Here is a 25,783-nt window from a genome sequence, read left to right as displayed (position 1 = left end):
TGCTACTTGTTATCAATTTAGCGGGGACGGGGGGGGGGATCGCATTAGAGAGTTTGTAATTTGATCCAGAGGGAATAGCAAGCTGAGAGTGAAGGAAGAGGAAAAATTGACTTCATTCTTCAGCTCTTTCTTAAATTCTGAGAAATGTGTGCCTCAAGCACTCCCCCTTTCAATCCCACAAAACAGGGAATCAGGAAAACACATTAGCACCCTAGTACAGAGTAGGAGCAGCATCAAGACAAGAGGAAACGGGGGAGGGGCGAGAAAACTTCCCCTGTCGCTTGGAGAATCTGCTGCAAGGCGTGGGAAGGAAGGGAAGTGGGGAAGGTACCCTGCAGACGTCAGCCAGACACTTTGCCGCTGGGCATGTGGGAAAGAACTGCAGGAGGAGGGAAAACATGCACTAGGGCTAGATGGAGGAGCTCCTGAGGCTGCTTTTGAGTGAGGATCTGGGGAGCAGCAGCGTTGTGCTCCAGGAGGCCATTCCTCCATTTTTTAAACCAAAATAAAGAGGGGGCGCTGGGCTAAGCCCGAATAAGTCACTAGGCGCAGCAGAACCCGTTTCGGCCTCTGGCTAAGGCCAGAGAGGTGGCCTTAGGGGACGCTGAAGTTACACTGTGGCTGGAGGGGAAGGGTCTCCAAGCTCCTCACCAATCACAGTGGCTGCTGAAGCTATTTGCATACGTTATGCTAATAGAGACCTCCCGCTCGGCTCCCACCCGCGCTCCCGCCCCCTCGTGGGTCCAGGCGGGCTGGGCGAAGGTGAATATCTTATGCTAATAAGGAGGCTCCTGCGGGAGGGGGCGGGCCGTGCTTGAGGCGCGCGCGCACTGTCTCACACGCGAGCATCCCGGGGTATTTAAGGCTCGCACACTCGAGGCTGCGGAGCTACTTCTGGGGCCTCGCGGCTCGCGATTGCTGCTTGGGTCGTTCGGTTCTCCTCCTCTCTCCACTATCCCTCTGCCACCCCACGGGGCCGCGCTTTCGCCGCGTCTCTCTGCATTTCGTTTTCTTTTTGGCCTTGAACTGATCCAGGTGGGAGACAGGTCGACGTGTGGAAAGCCCCGGAATAGGTAGAGATAGGCAGGCAGACGCAACAGGTCGGAGCAGGGAGAGGGGCCCGTGGACCCTGCGCCTCCGCACGGGGGAAGGAGGTGTCGGATCTTGGAGGGTCAGAAGAGCTACCCTGGTGGGTTTGACTTCGGCTGTAAACCCCGGCGCCACACAGCCCCCGGCTGGAGGGTGCTTTTTACTCCCGGCTGGAAGGGGAGAAAGAATCAGGAGGATGGTCCACGCCTGCTGATCCGGACGCCGAGCCAAGCTCAGGTCCATCTCCCAGCCAGGGCTCTGACTCCACCAACTACTTGTGCAGCTATAGGGACTGAACTTTGGAGTAACCAGCCCTTCCTCTTCTTCTAAGATTATTGGAGGAGGTAGAGGGTGGACGGCGTAGCTGAGGCCGGCGACCCTGCCACGATGTTGGTGAAGAAGCTTGCAGGGAAAGGAGGGGGACCAGAACCTGCATCAGAAGATCCGCGCCCCTCGGGACAGCGTTGTGCCGGCACCATGGCCTGGTGCGCAGCCCTGGCGACCCTCCTGTCAGTGGTTGCTGTGGTTTTTTGTTTGTATCTTGGGGTGAAAACCAACGACCTCCAGGCGAGGATTGCTGCTCTTGAATCTGCTAAAGGGACCCCCTCCTTTCGTCCTCTGCCTGACACCCTGGATGAGCTGAAGGCTGTGGTTCAGGAGAAAGTGGAGCGTCTCTTGGCTCAGGTGTGAAAGGCTGGGGTATTTTGCACGTGGATACTGTTTGGCACAGGTGTGAGTCCGGCGTGCAGGGGTAGCTTCAACCCTTACTGTCTGCACAGCTGGCTTGAGTGTGGGTATGGAGTGCTAGTACCTTGGGTATTGATTGATACCGAATCTGTAGCGGAAACCTCCTTTACTCTCTCTTCCGCAATTCCTGCTTGCGAAACCTACATGGAGGCTAACAGGAAAGGGTGGCCTGGATAGTGGGAGTGTGGGGATGAGCATTTCATTTCTTTAGTTTTCTGGAGTCTTTTGTGGTCTCTCAGTTCTACGTAGAATATTCATTATGGACACAAGATCTCACAGGTGTTATTAATATACAAAAGGTAAATCACTTTCAAGTGAAACAATTCTATATTGGTTCATGAATTTCACCCTTCAACTCTTTTCAAGTTCAAACACTTTAAAAAAAAGTTTTATATTTGGCAACGGCTGCCGTGTAGGTATTGATGAATGTAGAGCCATTGAAGTTGAGAGTTGAAAAGAAATCGCATTATCTTCAAGGTTGGTTTCAACCTTGGAGGCTTTTGGGGGGGGGGTTTACTTCCGATAGAGAGGCTGGTTAGCAGTTGTTATTCACATGCGAACTATTGACCCCGTGTGTTCAGACCTGCAATGTATCCTTGCCAGGCTTGTGCACTGACTGCCTGTACTTGGGCTGAAGGAGAGGGTGGTGGTAATGGAAGACTCAAGAAAGATATTAGCCAAACCCTGCTACCACGTCAGTGGTCATTGTCTTATTTTAGGACTTGGATTCTGTTACTTTTTGACTAGAGTCCAAGTACATATGTAAATATTCCTTATGCAAGCTATCGAATGCTGGTAAATCAGGCATGTAGCCAGAGGGTCCCTGAGAGTCTAGTTCTCTTCAGCGCTACTGACGATTCTGTTAATACCTCTGTTTTTCCTACAGAAATCCTATGAACATATGTCTAAAATAAGAATCGCAAGAGAGGCACCTTCAGAGTGCAACTGCCCAGCAGGTAAAATAGACCTCATTTAACAATGTTTCCTCCACAGCAGAACACACACACACACACACACACACACACACGGTCTTGTGCTGTCAAGTCCACCTGTAATAATAGTAAAGAAAGAATGCAGGCCCAACCTGCATTAATAAAATCAACATGCTTCAGTTCAAAAGATGGCAGAAAACCCCTAAATATTATGTCATACAGGATACCAAGGTCTGCTATGGGAAATCGAGGAAGGTGACCACCACGGATAATATAGGCAAGATGATTTACAAAGACAGTTCTTAGAGTCACAGATAGAAAGCCTTCCATGATCTTATTAAATAATGTCTTTTTTTGTGTGTGTGCATGTGTTTGTGAAAATGACGAACTCTTAGATTCTGAATCCCCTGGTGTCTAATGCTACATCAGTGCAGGTTTGCTGCCTGCCTTTGGTATATAGTTACACATATAAATCACCTGTACTTCCTCACTGGCTTGTATTCCGTTCTGTCAAAAAGGCTCTCTCTCCTGCTCCACAGCAGAAGACAAGACTAAGGATATTCTTTATCTTGAACTCACATTACAAACTATTGCATTCTCTATGTCTCAGGACAGACTCTTATATTTCTACTGTATTTGTGTGTAGTTTTAGGGAACCATGTTAATGGCAGTGCCCAAGAGGATGGGAAGAGAGACATCAGTGAGTAGCACCCCCATACCCTATCCAGCCAGGGTAATTGTAACTTTCTCTTCACAGATCCGAGACTCCATATTTATCTGTAAGTTAACAATGTAGAAGATCTTGGATGATGGTCATAAAACCCCATGAGTGTTATTTTTTTTTCAGATAAACACTGTAATGCACTCATGAGCATTTAGTGTCTTTTATCAGGCATGCAAAGTGATTCCTTTACATTCCTTTATTTAATGTTCAAGAATATGATACTTAGTATTTATGTAGTTAGGTGTTGCATAGTTGCATTTGGTTAATAACAGATCACAATGTGTAAGATAGAGGTCTTATAAGATTACATCATTTGTTATTATAGTCCTTTCAGTTTGTGAAATGCAGTGTATGAAATTGTCTAACAACACAATTCTCCCTGTTAGGTGGCACATGACTGTATATGGAAAGGCTACTTCCTGTATTTTCTTAATATCCTGAATTATTTTTGACATGATCAACACAGCTGCCATCTTATGCATAAGTTTAAAATATGAATACCAGGTTTTATAGCATTCACATTTAAAAACTTTTTAAAAATTACATTGTGTGTGTATCTGTGTGTCCATGTATGCCCATGGAAGAATGCACATGCCTATGGCCATGTATGTACACTAACACTTGTGTGGAAGTCAGAGGGTAACTTTCAGGAGTTAGCTTTGTAATTTCACCAAGTGGATCCCAGGGATCAAAGCCAGGTCATCAGGTTTAGTGACAAGTGCCTTTACTTAATGAGTCATCTCACTGGCCCTATAGCACAAGAATTGTATATTTAATTACATTTTTCACCATATTAGAAGTATATTTTTTTCAGTTAAAGGCTTTTGATTAGGAAGACACTCCTGGAATGATGGTGACGACCTCTTATTCCAGCTATGCAGAGGTTGAGGCAGGAGAAATGCCTGGGCTACGGCTTATAAAACAGTCTTAAAATCAAAAGGTTAAAAAAAAAAGTTTGGAGATCTTGATGTAGCTCAGTTTTAGAACACTAGCCTAGCATGTGTGAGACCCTAGGTCTAACCGCTCAATACACAGGGGAAATACATGTATTTTAATAAGATATGTATATATTATACAATAATATATAAATATGTGACTATTTGAAAATTTGTACATGAAAATATATATGTGACTATTTGACAATTTAAGTAATGTCTTCTGTTAGAAGATCAAGAAGGGCTCAGCATTTGAACTTGTAGCTTTTGCTCTTAGCTGTCTTGATTTGGGACCTACCTCACAACTCAGATATGTAAGGAAGTCCAGCACAGGATTAAAGACATAATCACCCCATCGCCACTTGGGGTTATTTGAATTCTAAGACACCTGGTACTGAGAGTCCCTGACCACATCCCATAGAGTCCAGTCCTTTGGCATGCAATGCTTTTGTTAACGGTATGTACAGCACTTAGTGTTTAATTCATTGGATTCTTACTGAATTTGGTAAAAAGTTGAAAAGCAACCTCTACTGCTCTGAATTCTATTTTCTGTGAAGATGTCAGCACTCTTTAATATAACTTAATTACCACTTAATCTGGAAGAAAGCTCCCACCTTTAGAGTTGGGCTTGTTATCTTGGAAGATTACACTGGAGTGGTTTTCGTTATAACGTGACAATTCAAATGGGATTTTGGTTGGTTCTCTGTAACAGCTGCTTTACCTCCTTGTCACCACTAGAGCCCCACATCACATCAGTTTTTACCTGGCTTCTTGAGCAGTAACTCCTGAAAGGTGTACCTTCTGGTGCGTGGAACCAAATAACTGCTGTTCTGGAAACACATCCTTGTGTGCTTGGGTAATAATCAGGCATTCTAAAAATAAAGATGCTATATCCTGGAAAGAATGACTTTGAGATATGGTCAGTGAGATACTGTCTTTGGGAATAAGCGGGCCAGCCAGGGATTAGAAGGGGATACAGCACTTCCCACCTGGGGTGACTCTAGCTGTGGTTCACAGTGACTAAGAGTTGTCACAAAGACATCTGCTTGCTGGACAGAGCTGGACATGTCTGTGACCTCAACTCAGTTCCTGTGGACAGATGCCCACCCCTTGAAGTTGACACTCTTGTTGACAGCCTCAGTAACAGAGCCAAAGGCTGATAGCAGAAAGTAATGCTGCTATGGTGTTTGTGTTCACTCTAAGTGCTCTTGATAGACCACAGTTCTTGAAGGGTTTGTCCATGTAGGGTGTAAGGAAATAATAACATTTATAGTTTTTGTTTTTTCCATAGGAAGGGGTGTCTTGGGAGAAGGATGAGTTATTTATTGAATAATTTCTTAATATAAGAGATGTACTCTCTAATTTTTTAACAACTTGGAGAATTAACTCCCAGTAACCTTAGATGAGGAAGCTGGGACTCAGGAAAATAGGAACTGGATGTCTAAGACCTAATGAGGAGTAGAGAATGAGCATTTAGAGGAGACTACCTCTGGACTGGAATTCTGGATCTGCTACTGATAATGTGTGACCTTGGTTGAACTAAAGAATGAAGAGTGTTCTATTGCCTCATCTGAAAACAAACAACACACACACACACACACACACACACACACACACACACACACACACGCGTGCGCGAGCGTGCGCGCACTCACAGTCCCAGGAAAGGCTTTCTCATAGGGTGATGGCTTTTGTAAACAGTCTGATGTTTTAGCAAGTGTTTGTTATGCTGTAGTTGCTCTCTTTTCTCTTTTTGCCTCCTCAATGCTCTACAAACACTTCAACACTAAGCTACACTACTGAGCCAGACCCGTAAGCCAGTTATTTTTCTTGCTATTTACCTCTAGTGAAGAGTTGCGTGATGAAGGTGGGAAAAGCCTCTTTGAGACGCTTGCTTGGAGCCCAGTGTCTAATCAACAGCAAGCCTTGAAGTACAACTGTGTTTACTTGAGCAGATGTGTATTTAGATCATCCACATAGATAATCATCCTAGAGTTTCTCTTGTTGCTGTACCAGTAACATTTTGTTCTTTACAGATATTTACATTAGTCTCAAGTTATTTTTATCAACATTACAGGGAGAACTCTGGACATTTTAGGAGAAGTGTGACTAAAGTAGACGGAGTCTAGGCTTACTTGAGCATCTTTGTAGTTTCCATATCAGATATTTATAGGTAGCTTACCTGTCTGACTCATTTTCAGATTTATTTTTAGTAGCTTTAGTGAGGTATAATTTATGTTTCACCCATTTTAAGGTTTGTAACAAATTTATATTTGGGCCGCCATCCACTGCAGTCTAGTTTTAGATCATTTTTGACTTCTGACAGCTCACATTTACTTCATTGTGAACTCAAGAGAAGCTTTATTTTTTGAAAAGTTTTGCTTTGGAGAAACTCCAGAATAATGAACAAAAATATTCTTAGACATTAAAGCTCTGTTTAGCAGAGCACTTGACTTAGTGGTAGCAGGGCCTGGGGAGATACAGCTGAGGTTTGGGGCTTGACCTCTATAAAGCTTGACCTTCAGATGAGGGAGTAGGTTGGCTCATTCTGTGGATAGAATTTTGTCTTGGATTCTCTCCTGGTGCCTTACATAAAAGTATGTATAAATCAGGCATGTTTTCGGAAGGGCTTCTATGTAGAGGCTGATGGTGAATGATGGGAGCCAGGTAGTCAAACAGAAGAGGTTTAGACCATTAGATATTTTCTGAGGTCCCTGAAGACCTGCCACCTCTATCAAATGATTATGTATGAAGCAAGAGGATGTGTAAGTAAATCAAAGAACCTCACTTTCTTAATTGTAAGTGATACAGGCACAGGTGTCTGGCTGAAGGACATCATTTCTAAGGGTTTCAGAAGAGCCCTTAAATTACCTTTAAAGTGTAGAAAACTATTTCTTACTAATATTTTACTTAGGTCACATTTAAGAGTCCGTACAGCAAATGTAGTACATCAAGTAAGAGACTCAGTGTGTATAGTTTAGTTATATAAAGGAGCATCAGAAGCAGTTTGTAGACCATGAATGCAAATGTTTAAATACTATTTAATGAGAGTGACAGACATTCTTGTAAGACTAAACAACACAGTGTGACATGCCAGTACCTCCAGGCATTCATGTTAAATTGTTTTGGTTCTAATGAGAACAACAGTTTGGGTGTGGCACTTTCAGTTGGTCTAGTAGTGACAGCTGGCAAAATGCCCCAGTCAAAGGACCAAGGACAAATTCCCTCTTGGATTAGTGCTCTCGAGTTTAACTTCTTGTTTGCTGCACTTGTCTGTAAATTAGGCTATTTCTTTATGTTCTTTTTCTTAGCAATTCCTGTTTTGATGAGCTGAGGGTTATCAGAGAGAAAGGTATCAGTTCTTCATGGAGTTCAGTTCACTCTTGCTCATTCCAGCAAGAATGTGTAGGAATAAGTCCTCTCTTAGGGCTGTGACAACCCACTCTGCTTCCCATTGCCATTGTGCAGAATCAATCCCATGGTGCTGCTGAAAGCAGGGGCATTGCTTAGCCATCGTGCAGCATCAATCACACGGCATTGGTGAAAGCAGTGTCAGCCTGGCAGCCTTAGGTCTGGGAATGGAGAAGGAATATTTGATCAGCATCAGGATTAGGTAGAGGGGAGCATGCAAGGAGACAGGGTAGAATCAGGACTACCCGGCAGCTGGGGGCGAGGGGGGGCATTTCCTGCCACAGGGGCATCCCCACTAGACACTTATCCAACTAACATCAGCCTGTTACCTTGAGTGGAAGCCAAGAATGACCATGAAAAAAGTGCTTTAGTTCCTTCCTACGCCTTTATAAACATTACTTGGTAGTTTGATGGAAGCTGAGAATGTGAAAACAAGGCGTGAGTCAGTCTGGTCTAAACACAGAGGCAACCCCACCCTCCTTGATTTGCCAGTATGGGTGAAATTTCGTGCTGTGGTTTTATGTACCACAATATTTAGCACTTTTCACCCCTCCAATTTGTGTTTAAAACAGACTGTGGTTTGCTCAAATGCCTGATTTCTAGACATGAATATTTATTGGTATCTTTTGGGATTTGTTTTGAAATTCTACGAGAAAAAAAAACTACTTAAAATTTGACTTTATGAAGGAGTAAATGCTAGTGGAATGATGAAGTAAGTGGAAACTCTCCAATTTAGAAGTGAGCACTTTTCATTGGTATTCTATATTCCTATTGGTGTCCTAATTCCTTCAAATGACTACTCTGTAGGTCACTGGGTGATAGAATTTGTTGAAGTGGCAACAAGTGGCAAGCACCTTCTCTTTGTGACCACAAGGAGGAGAAACTGAGTGGAATAGCAGCTCCTCCCTGGCCTCAAAGCCCATTCTGTGTCTCCTTTCCTACTTGCATCCATTGCTGACATCCTTTTCTTGACCTCTGTTTGACAAAAAGATGAGGAAGCAAGGAATTGAAGATCTGAAGATTGCAGTAGATTATTACATTAGAGATATTTAAAATCAGTACATTTTACTTTATTTACACAAAGTCTTATATTAGTATAGGCTATCCTTGAAATCAAAATGTGGAGATGACCTTGTACTTTTGATCCTACTGTCTCTACAGTGCAAGCGCCGTGACCACAGGTGTGTACCGTTACATTTGGTTTTGTGTGATGCATGTGAGAAATGCATCCTACACCCTATTAACTGAGCTGTATTGCCAACTCCCAGATTCACATTTACTTTAGGAAGAGTTTGGTTGTTAAGTAGATAGGGTCACAATTACGAATTTTGGACTGGTATTCCAATATTTAGAAAAAAATGAACTAAATTGAATTTGTCAAATGGGGATTTTTAGGTTCAAATTTCCTAGACTCCAGAATAATTTGGGATTGCTGTCATGCTTCTGATGTCACGGTCTCTGAAGTGTCCACTTTAGCTTCAGTTGAGCACATGAGAATTGAAGCATTCCTGATTTTACCTCCTATTTCATTCCTTAGTCTTATGAAATCGTCCCCCCCCCCAATAAGGGCATGTTTAATAGACAGTGGCGTTAGTTGTTAGAAATGCCAAACTGTCTTCATTTGATTGTTAATAAGTTACATTTTTAAAAGTTCCAGTCTTCTAGATTATAAGAATGTCTGCCATTCTTTGCAACACTGAGTTCAGGCTCTACAAACTGTTTCTGACTCAGTCTGATATAACACACATGCTCATACACATGTACATGTACATAAAAATAATACGTGCAAAACAAATGTGCTGACCACTTTTTAAAAGATTTATCCATGAGTGTGTGTCTGTATGTGTGCACATGCATGAACATACATGTGACTGCCAACAGAGGCCAGAAGACAGTGTTGTAGCTCCTGGAGCTGGAGTTACAGGTGGCATGAACTGTCTAGTATAAGTGCTGGGAACTGAACTCTGGGTTTCTGCAAGAGAAGTGTACACATTCTTAACCCTGAGCTCCTTTCCCAGTCCCCACATTTTAAATACAAGAATTACAACTTTCTGTTGCCCACCACTTTCCTCCTGGGGCCCCTGGGGCATCTCCAATGAATCTTTGTAACAGGCTTTTTTTTTTCTGGGCCACCAACCAGCTCCCAAATCATGACATGGAGACTCATTAATGTTTAGCCTTAGCCTATGCTTGTCCTAACTCGCTCTTATAACTTATTTTAACCTGTTTCTCTTCATCTATGTTTTCCCATGAGGCTTTTTACCTTTCTTTCATTCTGTATATCCTTCTCTGTGTCTGTCTGTCTGGCAGCTGCCTGGCTTCTGGCCCTGGGTATGTCCCTCGCTTCTTTTGTTCTCTTTCGAGTCTTGATGCCTCCTACGTAGTCTCTCTGCCCGTCAGCCCTGCCTATCACTCTACTACTTAGCTATTGGTTGTTTAGTTTCTTATTAGGCCAATCCGGTGCCTTAGGCTGGCAAAGCAATACATCTTTACATCATTAAACAAATGTAGCATAAAAAACATAACACACCTTTGCATAGTTAAAGCAATACTCTACAATAAACCTTAGGACTCCATGGAACATTGTCAGAAAAATTACTGAAAGTGTTATGTGGTCAGTGTCACCCTGGCAGCTCCCTTTAGAATATGCTGCTCTTGTCAGTACAGAACTCGCCTCCCGAATTGTATGCTAGAAACATTCCTAGAAATGATGGAGTTAAATTATATAGAGAAATTATTTGAACAGACAATGACCATTTATTTGAATTTGCATACTAACATGGGTAGTAGATTCCATCAATGACAGTAAGAATCTCTAGAAATTAACAGTGTTTTATCCAATAATGGGTGAGACTTGTAGTGCCTTTCACAAAGCAGAAATCTGTCTCTAGCCTTACTGTAGCAAGTGCTGCAGAAGAGAAAAGATGACCCTCTACCTGCCTTTGAAATGAGTGCTCACTGCCATCAGCACTGTCGGTTGCTACATGAACAACTGGTTTGTTTGTGTATCACATCTTCCCCAGTAGTCTTGTAGGACATGCATTAAAGCTGTAAAAGTCAGTGGCGAGCAGTTTTTCTCTCAGTAGCATAACTCTCAAACTATGGACTTCAAGGAAGTCTGGATGGGAAGATGAGTTGTATTTTTGAATCCAGCTGCTTTTTGAGAGAAGTCGGTTATCTACAAAGCACCAAAGATGGAGCAGTGATTCAAGTAAGGAAGGCTAGGAGGATCATATGCTAAATAAAGGCATTGTAAGCCACAAAAAATAGTGCAAGCAAACTCTATCTCCTCACTTGGATTCTCCCTGCAGTAAGGCTGCTAGATTCCCAGCCCACGTTTTAACCAGTAAGCCGCCTCCTACAATTCATGTGATGCATCTGGGAGTTTTTTAATAAAAGAGAACCTCTAGCATTGAGAAATGGCATCCATAAAGAAATGGAGGCTTTTACGTTCTTGTATTTAGTTTCCTCCTGTGCAGTTATTTAAGGCTCTAAATTCCAGCTACTCCTAAGGATGGTTTCCTGAATATCAGGGTTGTTCTTGCAATCAAGTTCTGAATGAGGAATGCAATGTGTACTGGTAAAATTTATGCTGCCATTTTTTGAATATAAAACTGGCTTATTTACTTTTATAGTAAAGGATATACTTGGATTGAGAGATCTGGGGTATATTTTGCATTTTTCTGTGTAAACCCACAATGAATTAGACTCAGAGTATGTTTTGCTTTAAACCTTCATATTTTTTCAGCAGAAAACCCCTGTTTCCACCATCAATCGTCAGGAAGAAAGCACAGACAGAGGAATTTTATAATCAGTCACACAGCGCCCGGAGTGTATCGTGTATCACTTCCTCATCATTTTCAATTTATTACCAGTCTGCACTTTTGTTTAACTGTGATCATGTGCTACTAGCATTTTAAGCAGTTACACTGGCTTCATGCTTATGAGATGTGATGAGATTAATAATCCTAGTTCTGAAAACTAAGTAAGCACAAGCACATGCCGAGGCAGAGGAGCGATGCCCTGTCAGGTTCTCAGTGAAGCAGTGTTGCCCAGATAGGCTCTGCTGTTGGAACAGCACGTGACCCTGAAACTACACAGACAGAAGACCTATTCTGCTCAGGACATTCTCTCTCTCTCTCTCTCTCTCTCTCTCTCTCTCTCTCTCTCTCTCTCTCTCTCTCTCTCTCTCTCTCTCTCTCCCCTAGCATAAAATCAACTCTCACCCAAATTCCTCAGTTTGTGTGTGTGTGTCTCTCTGTCTGTCTGTCTGTGTTTGTGTGAAAGTGATGGCAGATGCCAGAAGAGGGTGTCAGGTCTCCCAGAGCTGGAGTTACAGGAGGGTAGTCAGCTGCCATGTTAGTGTTGGGAACTGAATCCCAGTCCTCTACAAGAGCACTGTGTACTCTTAACCATTAACCCATCTCTCCAGCCCCTCCCCTTTTATTCTTTGACTGCTTTGATCATCCTCTGGTCCCTAAGCCTCTACTCTCTCCTGGAAAGAGCTGTATTTATGATTCAATTCAGTAGTACTGTGAAGGAACATCGGTATCAGAGAGCAATGGCATTCCCAGATTTCAGAAGATATTTTTTTTCTCAAAAATTGTTAAAAGGTAATTAAAAAAGGGTGGGTATTATCCCTTTCATACTGATATAAAAGGAACATGGCTTAAGGATCTTAGCTCATTAATGAAGGAATTAATAAGATGTTATAACCATCCAAAGGAAAGTTTTACAGACAGCTATAGTTCAGAAATGGGGAATGGAGGCAAAATGGACTTGTCCACAGTAAAAGAGGGAAGTCTTTTGCATTGGCAAATTACATATCTATAGATGAGAGTTTATTTTACTTTGTCATTATTTATATACAACTTACCAAGTTATATGTTGCCTCCTGGAGAATCAAGAGTCAGACAATCAGGAAGGGTGCACTGTGAACAGTAACTTCTGGAGTACAATGTTTTCCTGCACTTGTAAAGTAACTGGAAAGGACGCCACACTTCAAAGGGCAGGTTGGCCAGTGAAGCAAAGCTGAGGCTGATGGTACTGTTCACAGCAGTAATGGTTATTTACCTCATGTTCTTCCATGTCAAAGGTTTATGAGTTATATGCTGGTTAGCTTTCTCATTGTTGCTAAAACCAGGTATTTAAAGGATAGGTCCGTTTAGCTTAGCTTACACACTAAGCGCATACAGGTGCTGATTGCTGTGTCTGCATCACAGGCACAGCTTACATAAGTGGGTTTAAAATCATAACCATTTGTTTCAAGTAGAAACCACATTGAAGACTCAGCTTGTGGTTAGGGACCAACAAGTGTTTCCAACAATGTGAATGAAAGAGCTGCTTCTGCCCTGTGCTTTTGGAAATTATGCCCAGGCAATTACCTTCTCCCTCCCCATTTCTATACTTCCAGGGAACCATCTGGATTCCTTACAGTGGTCAACGTAAATGTCTAATATCAAATACCCAGAAAGGCAAAGTGTAATGACACAGTCCTTAGTCATAATAGATTTTGCAAGAAACTATTCTATAATTTGAAAAATATTTGTAAGTGACTCAGTTCCATGCTCCCAATTTACATTATCCACTGATTATATTTAGCAACAGAGTGAACACAGTATGTTTTATCAACTGTTATTAAATTTAACTTTTTGGCTCATAAATGGTATTTGTTCCATAATCTTACAAACATTCTGCCTTCCTTTAGTAAATGGTGTGGAGAGAAGCAAATCCCAGTTCTGCATCAGCGAGAGTCTTGCTGGTGGGTAATTCTGTCTACAGTAGAGATTACTCTGAGGAAAACATCCCACTGTTTAAGATATGATGCTCAGCCTTGTCTTCTGCACTTTATTTTACAGTATTTTCTGGGTGGTGGGAAAAGAGGGCATATGAAGAGACTTTTCTTCCCACTGAATTTCTATCTATTTATAAAACCCAACTCTAGCCTTCTCAGGATATATTGGAATAATGATTATTCAATAATCTTCCAGCTGTTTTTGGTTTCACATGACTTGGGAATTTGCTAAAAATTGATCAAGTGCTTTTTTTCTGATGCTGGGATAAAATGCTGCATCAGTGGTTTTCAGCCTTCCTAATGCTGCTACCCTTCCACACAGTTCCTCATGTTGTGGTGACCTCCAATCATAAACCTGTTTTCCTGGCTATTTTATAACTAATTTTGTTACTGTTATGAATCATAATGTAAATATCTGATATGCAGGATGTCTGATAAGCAACCCCCAAAGGGGTCATGATCCACATGTTGAAAGCTACTGTGCTAGAGACAGAGGTGGGATGTGGAGGTGGTTTCTTCATTGCCTTCTTTTTATTGCCATGAATCTATTCATTAGCACCCCAGGGCTTGTTTATATACCTATGATTCTTCATTTTCTCTTGTATGTTATCAGAACTATGTTCCTCAGAAGATCATTAGTTTTTCATATCAACAAATGTTGATGAAGAAAAAGTTCATCAAGGTCAAATAAGTGAGAGACTTACTAAGATGAGCCAGATAAGCAATTTGTTTACTGCAAACCTGTAAAATAGGCAATACAATTGGGGCACATTTTTTCTTTCACATAAAATAACGTGGCTAAGATTAACGAGTTCCATGTGCTGATAACTGTTGTCTACCACATAAATAAAACTGAGAACTGTTTAAAGAGGCTTGTAGAACGTTAGCTGAGATTGTTCAAGAATAGTCAGAATTTCCCTGCTGGCAAAAATATAGCTTGAAGATGGAGAAGGATGCACACAGAACGTAGATAGAGTACTGGAGTTCCAGCTAAACTGACCACAACAGGCAAAACTCAAAAGCTAGGCTGTGGTGTGGGGAGCATTAGATTACGGCAACCTGTTGTCAGGTTAAGTGTAAAATCAACTCAAATGCATTCAGATAACTTGTGTAGGAAGTTTGCCAAAGAAAGCAAGCCCTGATTCATATTTAGTCTGGTCTAGAGGCCAAACTTTAACCTTTAGTTCAGTGTGCTGTTCAGCTACAGAGACCCCCACATCAAATATATACATACTTCTCATTTTTGAGGAAGAATGGATTAACACACATCAAATAACTTTCTTTGCTTTCAATGCAACTATCCTCCCGAGTTAATGCATTCAATTTATCTTGAGATACATTTCAGAATAGTCTATTATGTTAAGAATATTGCATATTTTAAAAATTGTGCTCTTCATTCTTTATTTCCTCAGTGCTCTGCATAGATGGAGCAACAGAAATAGAATTTAAGTAGTAAGTGGAATAATTTGATACAGTAAGTATTTAATTTATATCAAAGCCTTTTAAGTGGTGTCTGAATCAATTAATCTAGTAATGGATAACTTATGAATTTTGAACAAATGTATTTCCTCAACTTCAAAGAAATATCTAGAGAACACAGGAAACGGCATTTTTAATAAAGGTGGATAATAAAGGGTGACGACATTTTTTTCTAAAAGTGGTATTGTACTCACTGTGAAAACCTCACCATATATCTGCATGATGTTCATGGGAATTACCAAAATTTAATTTGTTTTTTCTTTTTTGCACATTTACACTTTTTTAGATAGGCTTTTACTATGTAACCTTGGACAGCCTGGACCTCACAGAGATCCTCATGCTTCTGCCTCCTGTGTGCTGGTTTAAAGGCATAAGCTACTCCACCTGGCTATTCCAATACTTCTAGAAGTAGTTTTTCAGTAGACAGTCTGATATCTAAGGCTGCAGTGTTTTATGAGTGTAATTGCTGACTAACTGCTGTATTTTCATCCCATAAAACATACAGTTAAACTGTACTTAGTGAATGAATGAAAGCATTGGTTTTACAGCACCCATGAACTGTAGTGAACTCTTGAAAGGTGTGAGATGGCTCTGTGAGCATAAACACATACCACTAGAGGTGACCTCAGTTTCATTTCTGGAAGGGGGGAACTTGTGGATGGAGTTTCTGTCCAGCCTGGTCCTGCCACCCTTCAGTCCCAAATAAACACACAGAGACTTATATTAATTAGAAGCTGTTTAGCCAATGGCTCAGGCTTCTTGTGGGCTAGCTTTCTCTTAATTATTAGTCCATAACTATTAATCTATGTATTTCTACATGGCCTTATCTTACCAGAGAACACCCATGTGTCCCATCTTCCCAGTATCTACATGGTGTCTGCTTGGCAGCTCACTCCCTCCCTCCTTTACTCAGCATTCTCCTCTTCTGGTAGCCTCACCTATACTTCCAGCGTCACCTATACTTCCTGCCTCACTACTGCCCAATTAGTGTTTTATTCATCAACCAATAAGAGAAACATATATACAGGATACCATCCCCCATCAAGAACTGAATCCTGAAAGTTGTCCTCTGGCCTTTTCTACACTTGTATTGTGACTCATGCTTGCTTATGGGTGCACACACACACACACTAATAATAATAAAATTTCGAAAGGATGGTGTAGCTGTGGTATGAAAGACTCCAAGTCACAAAGATTTACATTTATTGCTGCATGGTTTACAGGAATTAGTTTAGAACCATGTAACCATTTTAATTAACAGATGGATATAAAGAAATGTGTATATACAAGTAAAATTTAAGTAACTTGATAGGAACTGGATTGAATTTAAGATCACTATGCTGAGAAGTAAGCCAAACTCAGACAAATACTCCATGTTTCCCTTCATGTATGGGATCTAGATTTTAGCTGTGTATACATATATAAATGTAGATGTAGAATGGTGGGTGACTCTGGGGACATGAGGGATCCTATCAGGGAAAAGTGTTGAGGATGAACATGAGTCAAGTGTGTGAAATACATACGTGATAGTGTCATAGCAAAACAGATTAATAAAATTCCAAACTCTGCCTATTCTTGTGGCCCTTTACGTGAAATCAGTATGTCAAAACTGCTGTAGTAGTGGGAATGGTTTTGTCTTTTTTCCTTCATTTATTTGTAGCAATCTTATTTCCATCTTCTGACTTTTGATTGCTTTCTTTTTGTTCTATAGGAGAAAATATAGCTGGTTAAGAGTGAACGTGTATTCTAATTTCAATAACCATTCCTGTGGTTTAGTCTTGAAGGCTTTGTAGCCTCTTGGCTTTCTGTTTTTTCTTACATTTAGGGAGTTGGATTTAAAGCTGAGCCACAAATCCGTCAGAATCCTACTGAGTGTTCTAGAGGAGATGAAGAACTGCTCAGTGGGAACTTTATTGTTCATATTTTAAAAAAAGATGATTTCAATGAGGGTTGGACTAGATTTAAAGACAAACTTGAAGCGAAGATAGTATTTGAATCATCATGTTCCCCAGAAGGTAGGTTTTTCTGTTGCTTGTTGGTCGAGTGTTGATGAACTTTGCCAGCCAGCTCAAGAGTCTGTGTTTGTATTAACATTATTGTTATATTGACATGGACTGTAACCAAAAGAGGATGGTTGCCATTCTTAGGGTGTTTTTAAGGAAGAATTTTTAGCATTGTAACTAGCTAAAGTTCTATTGCTATCAAATAAAGGCACAACCTTAAAATGCTCCTGGGTAGGATTGTTCCTTAGCATTGCTTCCTATTAACTGGCTGCCTTCAAATTGGTTTTCTTGAAGATAACCAGTTTAGCAATCATTAAATAAACATTTAAGAAGTTAAAGGGAATAACTGCACAACTGGTGAAAGCTTTCCACTACATTCATTTGCTAGGCTTAACTTTTTTTTTTTTAAATTTGTAATTTTCTTCTGGTAAAGTGAAAGGCACATTAGGAAAAAATGTAATGTCTTTTTTTTTTTTTTTACATGAAATCTCATACATTTGCTGGTCCTTGGATCTAAAAAGTCTCACTGTAAGTTGTATAAGTAAAGAAGAAATTGAGAGAGAATTGCAAATCACTTAAAGTAGGGGGTTAGTTTACTTTCTATTATGGTACAAATGTTTCTGTCATGCTGAAATCATATGGTTGACTCCTAAGTCCCCAGGGCATTGGTATTGAGAAATGAGGCTCTCAGAAGTGGCTGAGGTTTAGTGCCTTAGGGAAGAGGCCTGAGGGAGATACCTTATATTCTTATAGGAGGATGCATCCTTGAGGGCAAAGGGACTTACTATAAACTATACAGTTTGTGATATTTTTGTTGTATCAGGAAAATGTAGTAAGATGCTTAATTTTTTTTGTCAAGATTAGTACTTTAAGGGAAATTAATGTCCTGTCCAAGTTCTCAGATTCCTCATAAATATAAGTGAAACTAGAAAGTTCTATGGGGATAATATTCTTATTTAACTACAATCTTAATGCAAGACAGTTTCTCCCAATTAGTCAAACCTAAAATCTTAGTAGCATATTATACATCTTCAAAAGAAATATAGTTCTCATATATTTAATGGCATATTTAGTTCTTCAGAATACTACAGGAGTTGCTAAAAAGCTCATGGGCTCTAGGAATAAACTTTTAACAGGAAAAACATATAAAACATTTCCCCAGGAATTATAGGACTCAATTCAATAAAATTAATAGCTTAAGGCTAGACGTTTTCTCTGAGACTGCCAAGGTTTTCTTATTTCAGTATACTATTTCAACCTATAGGAAATGTGAATGCTAGACAAGTTACAGTCATCGAGCATTTGCAGAGTTACGTGTGTGCTTGCTGTCTGGCTAGTAGGTTTTACTGGGTTTAGACAATGTAGACCATATTCTATTGCTGGGCTACTGCAAGGAGATGGCCTGGACCAATGTGATCGTTTAGCTCAAGTTTGTTAAAATAACAGCACATATTGAAGCTCTAAAAGTGAGAAATAATATTCAAGGAAAATCATAGTATAATAGTGTCTTAGGGTTTCTATTGCTGTCAAAAGACACCATGACCACAGCAACTACTATAAAAGAAGACATTTAATTGGGGCTAGCTTACAATTCGGAGTTTTAGTCCATTATCTTCATGGTGGTGTGTTGGCAGATATGGTTCTGGAGAAGGTACTGAGAGTTCTACATCTTGATTTGCAGGCAAAAGGAAGTGAACTAGGAATAGCCTGAGCATAGGAGACCTGAAAACCCACCCCCCACAGTGACAAACTTCCTCCAAAAAGACCACAACTATTCCAACAAGGCTATACTTCTTAATAGTGCTCTTCCCTTTGGGGTCCATTTTCTTTTAAACCACCACAACTAGTTAGACCAAAATTTCTCCTATTGGACTATGGAATTGAGAGGTGGATAGATAGAAATGCTATTTTATCAGTCCTCTGAATGATTCTCAAAATATTTGCTGATGAGTGAAACTTTCTCATGCCCTCCAACAAAGACTTATTTGTTGAGGCGAATGACAACAGTTTCTTGGGGCATTATTCTCATTGTTAGGTAGCACAAATCCAAATGGGTTGCTATATTTTCAGAAGAGGAAATAAGAATGATTTCACACCTAGAGATTTGGTTAAGACTGCCACCCTCCTCCACACCTTGGTTTAGTCATGCCTTCTGTTCTTCAGCTAGGTTATTTCCTTGAAGTGACTACTTGTTAGTATGATGATGGTCTTTTCACATGAGTTCTTGTCTAGTTAAATACATTGGCCATTGAGAAAACAGATTTCCCAACCACTTATCCTTGTCTGCAGCATGGATGGAAGGAAAAAACAATGGGGAATAGTCAATGCAGTTTTAGTAATGATTTGTTCCAGAACACAGTAGGGGCTGTTTCTACTGTGAACTACAAAGTATGAATCCTGCATATGGTGTTTAGTTTTTAAAGAGATATTTGCAAAGTAGAGTAGTTCTAGAGGAAGGCACCAAGAAAGAAAAGTAACTTCTTCCTCAAGGTGATGTTCTTTCATACTCATATGATTTAACACATCTTATCTTTGTAAGAGCCACCCTCTCAATTTAATGGTTACCTTGTATATGTCAGCATCTGGGAGTTGCACTCAAAAGAGAAAGACATTATCTTTGTCCTTGAAGGTTTCTCATGTGGGGACATGCAACAGTAATGAAATGTGGTTAGTCTATGAGTGTAATAGATATGGAGAAGTGTAGGCCAGGGAAACTTTGCAGAACAGATTGGGATTGACCATGAACAATGCTGTTTGCTCACTGGGTTGAGGTATGAGTACATTTGAGGAAGGATGACAGGAAGGTAAATGGTCATATGACTTCTTGCCTAAAGTAGGCTCTTGGCATTTTGACATTAGATTGGTGGTTGGACAAATTCTATGGCTGTCATAGATCTGCAACTATACCCAGTGGTTGCCTTTTAAGCAAGTGTACATAGAGAAAATCAACATTGTATGTTAAATATTGAGTGGAAATGGTCATGTTAACATTTCTAAGAGACAGGAATATTCAACAATATTCAACTCTTTGCGAAGATGTCTGATGCCATTAAAAGGTACTTGTTGCCAGTTGGAAACCAATTTGCTCCCTGGTCCTCTCTGTTTCCTGAAGGCATTTCTGCACACTCTATGGCTGACCATGTCCATTGTTCTGTATTCCATGCGACTAGATGATAGAAAGATAGATACACCTGTGACCCTGTTTGTCCCAAACACACTAGCCTTCTCATTAGGACATGGTTGACCATCTTAGTCTAAATCTTATACAAATTTGGAGAAATGTGGTTTGAGATGAGCTTTTTGGGACAGACAGCTGTCAGTACAAAGCCTGTTTGGTGTCAGAGTTGAAGGGTAATATAATGGTCCATCAGAAGAGGTCATAGGGGTTCTTTATTGGGGGAAAGGACAGATGGCTTTCTCCATGTGAGGTCATACACAATGCACAATAGATCCAGTAGTTGCTCCTAACCATGTGAGTGACAGCTTCATGAACTGAGCAGTACTTTTTTTTTTTATAGACTCACTGGTGTGACATTTACTCATTACTACTAGACTCAGATGCATTATTAGTGGGCCCAGACTGTCCTTTTGTAGAGTGACAAAGATTAGGGTAAAAGACTGTTCCATACAGAGGGTCATTGTGTATGCCTTTTTTGTCAAAGCCAATTTTGTCTTTTAAACACAACCAAAGGGAAATTCAACAACCAATACCTCTGGGTCTTAATTATTTGTTATAATTTAAAACTAGTGGGTTTTGCTGTGCTAATACATACTGAAAATTGAGAATGTATTAGATAAGAAGATTTGTGGCATAATATACCAATAACATTTTTAAGCATTATTAACTTTGTTTTGAGCCAGCTTAAGTGTCAATTACACTAATTTATTCTATTAAAGTTATCAGTTATTTTCAGGTTATATGTAATGTTAATTTCCCACTAGGATTTTCAAGAGTGTTGCATATAGAGTTGAACTTTATTTTTTATAATCAATTTTATTATTTATGTTTAACTGGTATAAAGCCACAAATTATTCATATTAGTAGAATATCATACAATATTTAGAAATATACATATGTTGGAAAATACTTGAATTAAATGGTGTTTCTCTCTTCCTTTATTCTTTATGGCGAAAGCTTTCTAAATATTTCCTCTTAGGTTTTCGGAAATACAGTGAATTACTGTGAACTATAGTTACTCTACTATGTCACAACTTATCACAACTGTTTTATCTAATTATAACTTAGCAACAGTTTATTAGGCTTCACCTATCCTTTCCCTCATCTTCCCTAGTCTCTGGCAACTAGCATTCTACTCTGAATTTCTATGGGATAACTTTAGTTTAACTTTAGAAGGAATTTCTCTGGATCCTTGCACTATTTCTTTTTTAGACGAGTGGTCAGGTACTCAACATTTTTAAATGTATCTATCTGCTCTGTGGGATAATTTAGTATATTTTCCAGATAGTTGATATTACAAAACATTTCATGAAAGAGCCTTTGTTCTGCATTCATCATATGGAAGCTAACACTGTGACTTCTGTAGCTAAATTAGCTTGTAAAAATGGGTTTTCTTTTTGTAAAGTAGTCTAAAGTCAAAACAGTAGCTGTTGATTTAGTAGGGCCATATGAAATTGTGTGTTTTTATTTTCAGTTTTTGTATGTTTTAGTGCATTTAGCTTAAAAATTTGAGATGAAAGTAATCTGTACACAGTAAGTTAGAATGTTCTTTTTTTATGTATATATAGAATGTTCTTAATGGAAGAGTTAGAAAAGTAGATTTAGAACTTTTGATTATGAATATGTTTTAAGTCAAGGGATAAATAGAACATTTGATTGACAGGAAAGTCAAAGATGCTTTGAAAAATTTAGGATGGCACATTGTACAAAGTAGTATACTGAAATACAGTTTCAAAGTGGGTGGTCCTGACTTCATGTGCTGTGAATTCTCAGGAGAAGGCTTGAGTCTTGTGTGTTATGTGATTCTGCTTTGTGCTACAGCAGAAGTGTCCCTTATGGAATGATTCCTCTTATCTCCATTTTTTTTTTTTTTTTTACATCGTGTGATTGATCTCACAGGAATTATCCCATTTAATTCCTGTAGCAATCAGGTCCCATATCCGCTTGGATTTATTATAGACACTTATACATAAGAAGTCGGGTCCCAGAGCTAACACTGTCTGCCCAGGGTAGAGATGAGAGTTCCTTCTTTGTCCAACTATCTAAGAGTGGATTTTCTGCTGATACATAATGATTATTAGCCTTAGAATGAATTGCTGATCGAGTGAGACAGATGGTCATTAGCACTTCGGTTACTATTGGGAGCCATGGAGTCTATTTAGAAGTAAGTGACAACCATAAGCACACATTATTGCATCTTCTCTTGTGGCAGGAGAAATGTGAAGGCTGTGTAAATTTTCTGCCTGTTTTGTTTATGATTTGGCAACTCAATTTGCTTGTAGTTTAGTGTCACTTTGGTCCTTGAAAGGAGGATTATGGAAGTCTCTGTCTACCACTTTAGCTCATTTGAGCTAAATTTGAGTTATCTAGCTCAAATTCAATTATCAGGATCTAGCTTAATAAAAATGAGACTACGTTTATTACACAATTGATTTTTAATTTAGAGATCTCATTATCTTTTATTGGAAAACTTCTATCTAGTAATTCAGACAGTTATTTTAATTTTTTTAAAATATAAATTGAGAGTTTGGGAATCACCAGGTAGTTTGGAGAGCCTGTGGCTACAGAGGGTTATAAAGTAATACTACATGTGGTGTGTAACAGGCTCTGTGTCTTCATCCCTTCTGCCTTGGACTTCATGCAGACAGGTAGTCTGCCCTTTTCCATCCTTCCTGTCCCTGATGAGTCTTTACAGGACATACACCAGGACACTTCTAAACTGCAGAGCTTGTGCTCTGCCTCCTATGCTTTTTGGATGGAGGCCAAGTGGTCCACAACCTGCATTTTCTGTTCTGTTGGACACATCGCTTAGCAGTATTCAGCCACAGGAAGTTTTGATTTCCTGAGACTTGCTCTCTTCCTGTGCGTTGTTTCCTCTGTCTGGAGTATTCTGCACTCTTTCTGGTGTGCAGATGCCTCCCCATCCTTTATGACCTGCCCAAATGTCAAGTTCAAACGATAAGCCTTCTTTCCCTCTGATCTTTCAGGTATATCTAGAAATGCTGTGAGGACCTGATATACTGCTCTCCATAGAAAATACCATACACATAATTTATATCTCAATAGTTATTAGTTATTTCTGGGAGTGTCTAGCTTCCACAATGTCTCCTCTGTAGTATATGCTTAGTATTCATTTAATTAAAAACTGCTTTTAGAGGCCTTTATGAAATGTTGAAGAGAAATAAATCAGTATAAATGATAACATATTACAATGGAAAATTTGGGGCTAACCTCAGTTTCCACTCTCATAAAAATCTCTCTTCTATGTTCATTAAATAATGGAATTGGATCACATGACTTCTAAAGTAGTGTAACCATAAACTTTATTCACGTAAAGCCATTTGATCGATTTCAATAATGACACTTCGCAAGTGTACATGTGAATCTGGAAGGAGATCCCTTGATTCTTGTTTTGAGTTTTTGAGTCAGAGTCTTTCATACCCCAGTTTGATCTCCACCTTTCTATGTAGTTGAGGCTGGCTTTGAACTACTGAATTTTTTTCTGCCTCCATGTTCCAAGATTAGTATTATAAGCATATGCTACCAGTCTTGATTCTTTTTTTTTTTTTCTTTTTTGAGACAGAGTTTCTCTGTGTAACTGCCTGGCTGTCCTGGAACTCACTTCTGTAGACCAGGCTGGCCTCTATCTCAGACATCCACCTTTCTCCGCCTCCAGAATGCTGGGATTAAAGGCATGTGCCACCACTGCCTGGCTCAATTCTTAATTGGCAAAACTTTGCAAAAAATATTCCAAATGTCAATTGAACAAAAAAATAATGGAAATAGGGTTACAATAAAAGTACTGTTAGAGTTTTGAAAGAGTTGGGGTGTTTTCCTTCAACTTCCAGAAAAAGCATAGAATGAATACTGTAAAAATTACTCTCCTCTCAGTTCTTAAGCTCCATGTTAGAATTTGAAGTAAAAGGGAAATCATCAGCATGAAAAATAAGTATAGTGTTGAAGGTTGAAGTTTTTTTATATAAAGTACTCCCTGGGAAGATGATGGTTTAATTTCTCCTCTCATAGTTGATGGCATATGACTGGCAGTCAGTAATATTTAGTGTAATGAATTACAGAGGCTTTGGAAACCCCAGATTCTAAAGAGCAAATCCAAGATGGTAGATGGGATTTTCACATTACTGTGAGGACAAAGTAGAAGTTGACATAGTTGGTCTCTTGGGGACAATCTATCTAGTGCTATATTCACCTAATTTATTTTAGCAAGGGAAAAAACTTCTTTTTAATAAATGCTTATATAAGGTCAAAGAAAAAGGAGACCAAAAGAAACTGTATAAATTTGAGCTGGGTAAAGTAGAAATTTAGTGTGTTATATAATCGGATGGTTTTGGCTAGCATGATTTCATTGGCGTTCACTACATTTACATTTTGGTATTACCTTTCCATGTTAATAGAGGTTTTTCATTGAAATGTTTTGAGTATCAATGATATAAAATAGTATAATAATCATAGTCAATGCAAAATAAAGTCAGTTATTTTTGATTGAAGTACCATTGGAGTAGCATTGAAATAGCATTGGTCAGGCCAGTGGAAGAGGCTTAGGCTGAACCAGACAGAGTTGGTTGGGATTCTGAGCAATGCACTGATTTGCATGGGATACACAGATTAATTGAAAATGAAAAAAAAAATTGAAAAGTTCTCTACTCCACCCTGATCTATGTTTATCTCCTCAGTGGAAATCACTGATGCCTTTAGGAATATTTCTGCCGGTGGTCTATGCATGCTGTGTTCCCTTGTTTACAGGTAGGGATGGAAGTCTTGGGTACTGGATAGAATTTTCTGGTTCTTGTGTCCCCAAACAATGATTTTGACAGGAAGATACATGGATAGTAACTGAGGAGAGTTTAAGGGAGAAAGTGCTTCAAAGAGTTTAAGTAGGCCAGAACTGGAGAAAGGTTCAAAGGCACAATGGCAATACGCTTTCAACTGGGATGTCTATATCCCAGTTATGGGGCTTTGGCGTCATTTTCAAAACACTTTTCTGAGCATGTTCTCTACTTGTTGGCATTGGGCAGGAGGGCTCTCTAGTCTCTACCAACTGAAGCTTTCCATGCATGGATTTGGGTTTCTCTCCTGTCCTCTCCTGCCACACCAAGGTGCTTGATAAAACTGAATAATGGCCACACTTTTCCAACCTCACAATCAAGTAATTTACAACATAAATTACATAGAAGAATTATGATAAAGTGAATACAAATACTTTCTCTAACAATGTCCTGGAGGGGAAACAAAAAAGAAAAATGCTTAAATTATTATGGACTTATTATTGTCAATCCAAATCCTCCCCCTTAGGCTGTTGCCTGCAGTGAAAATAACATTGCTTGGTTTTCTTTCTTACACATGAAATCATGCACAATTTTCTCCCAAAAGTGCATTTCCAAAAATGATTTTATTGTAGTCTAGATTTTACAGTAAACTAAATTAGATTTCTTCCTAAATAATTTCTCCTAAAGTGCAAATTTACCCCCTACTA

At 39.6% G+C, this 25,783-nt stretch overlaps 1 protein-coding gene across 1 annotated transcript in view; it reads left to right on the top strand.

Annotated features, from left to right (window-relative positions):
* Window positions 1-1,476: 1,476 nt before the first annotated feature.
* The window catches only part of Col25a1 (collagen type XXV alpha 1 chain), a 373,933-nt gene continuing 349,626 nt past the window's right edge, over window positions 1,477-25,783 (top strand). The window contains exons 1-2 of the mRNA XM_035451853.1: window positions 1,477-1,773; window positions 2,723-2,792. Coding sequence (XP_035307744.1) covers window positions 1,477-1,773; window positions 2,723-2,792 — 367 coding nt within the window. The remainder of the gene's footprint in view (window positions 1,774-2,722; window positions 2,793-25,783) is intronic.

This window comes from Cricetulus griseus, assembly GCF_003668045.3.
Source record: "Cricetulus griseus strain 17A/GY chromosome 1 unlocalized genomic scaffold, alternate assembly CriGri-PICRH-1.0 chr1_0, whole genome shotgun sequence".
NCBI lineage: Eukaryota > Metazoa > Chordata > Mammalia > Rodentia > Cricetidae > Cricetulus > Cricetulus griseus.
This window is presented reverse-complemented; position numbering and strand designations above follow the sequence as displayed.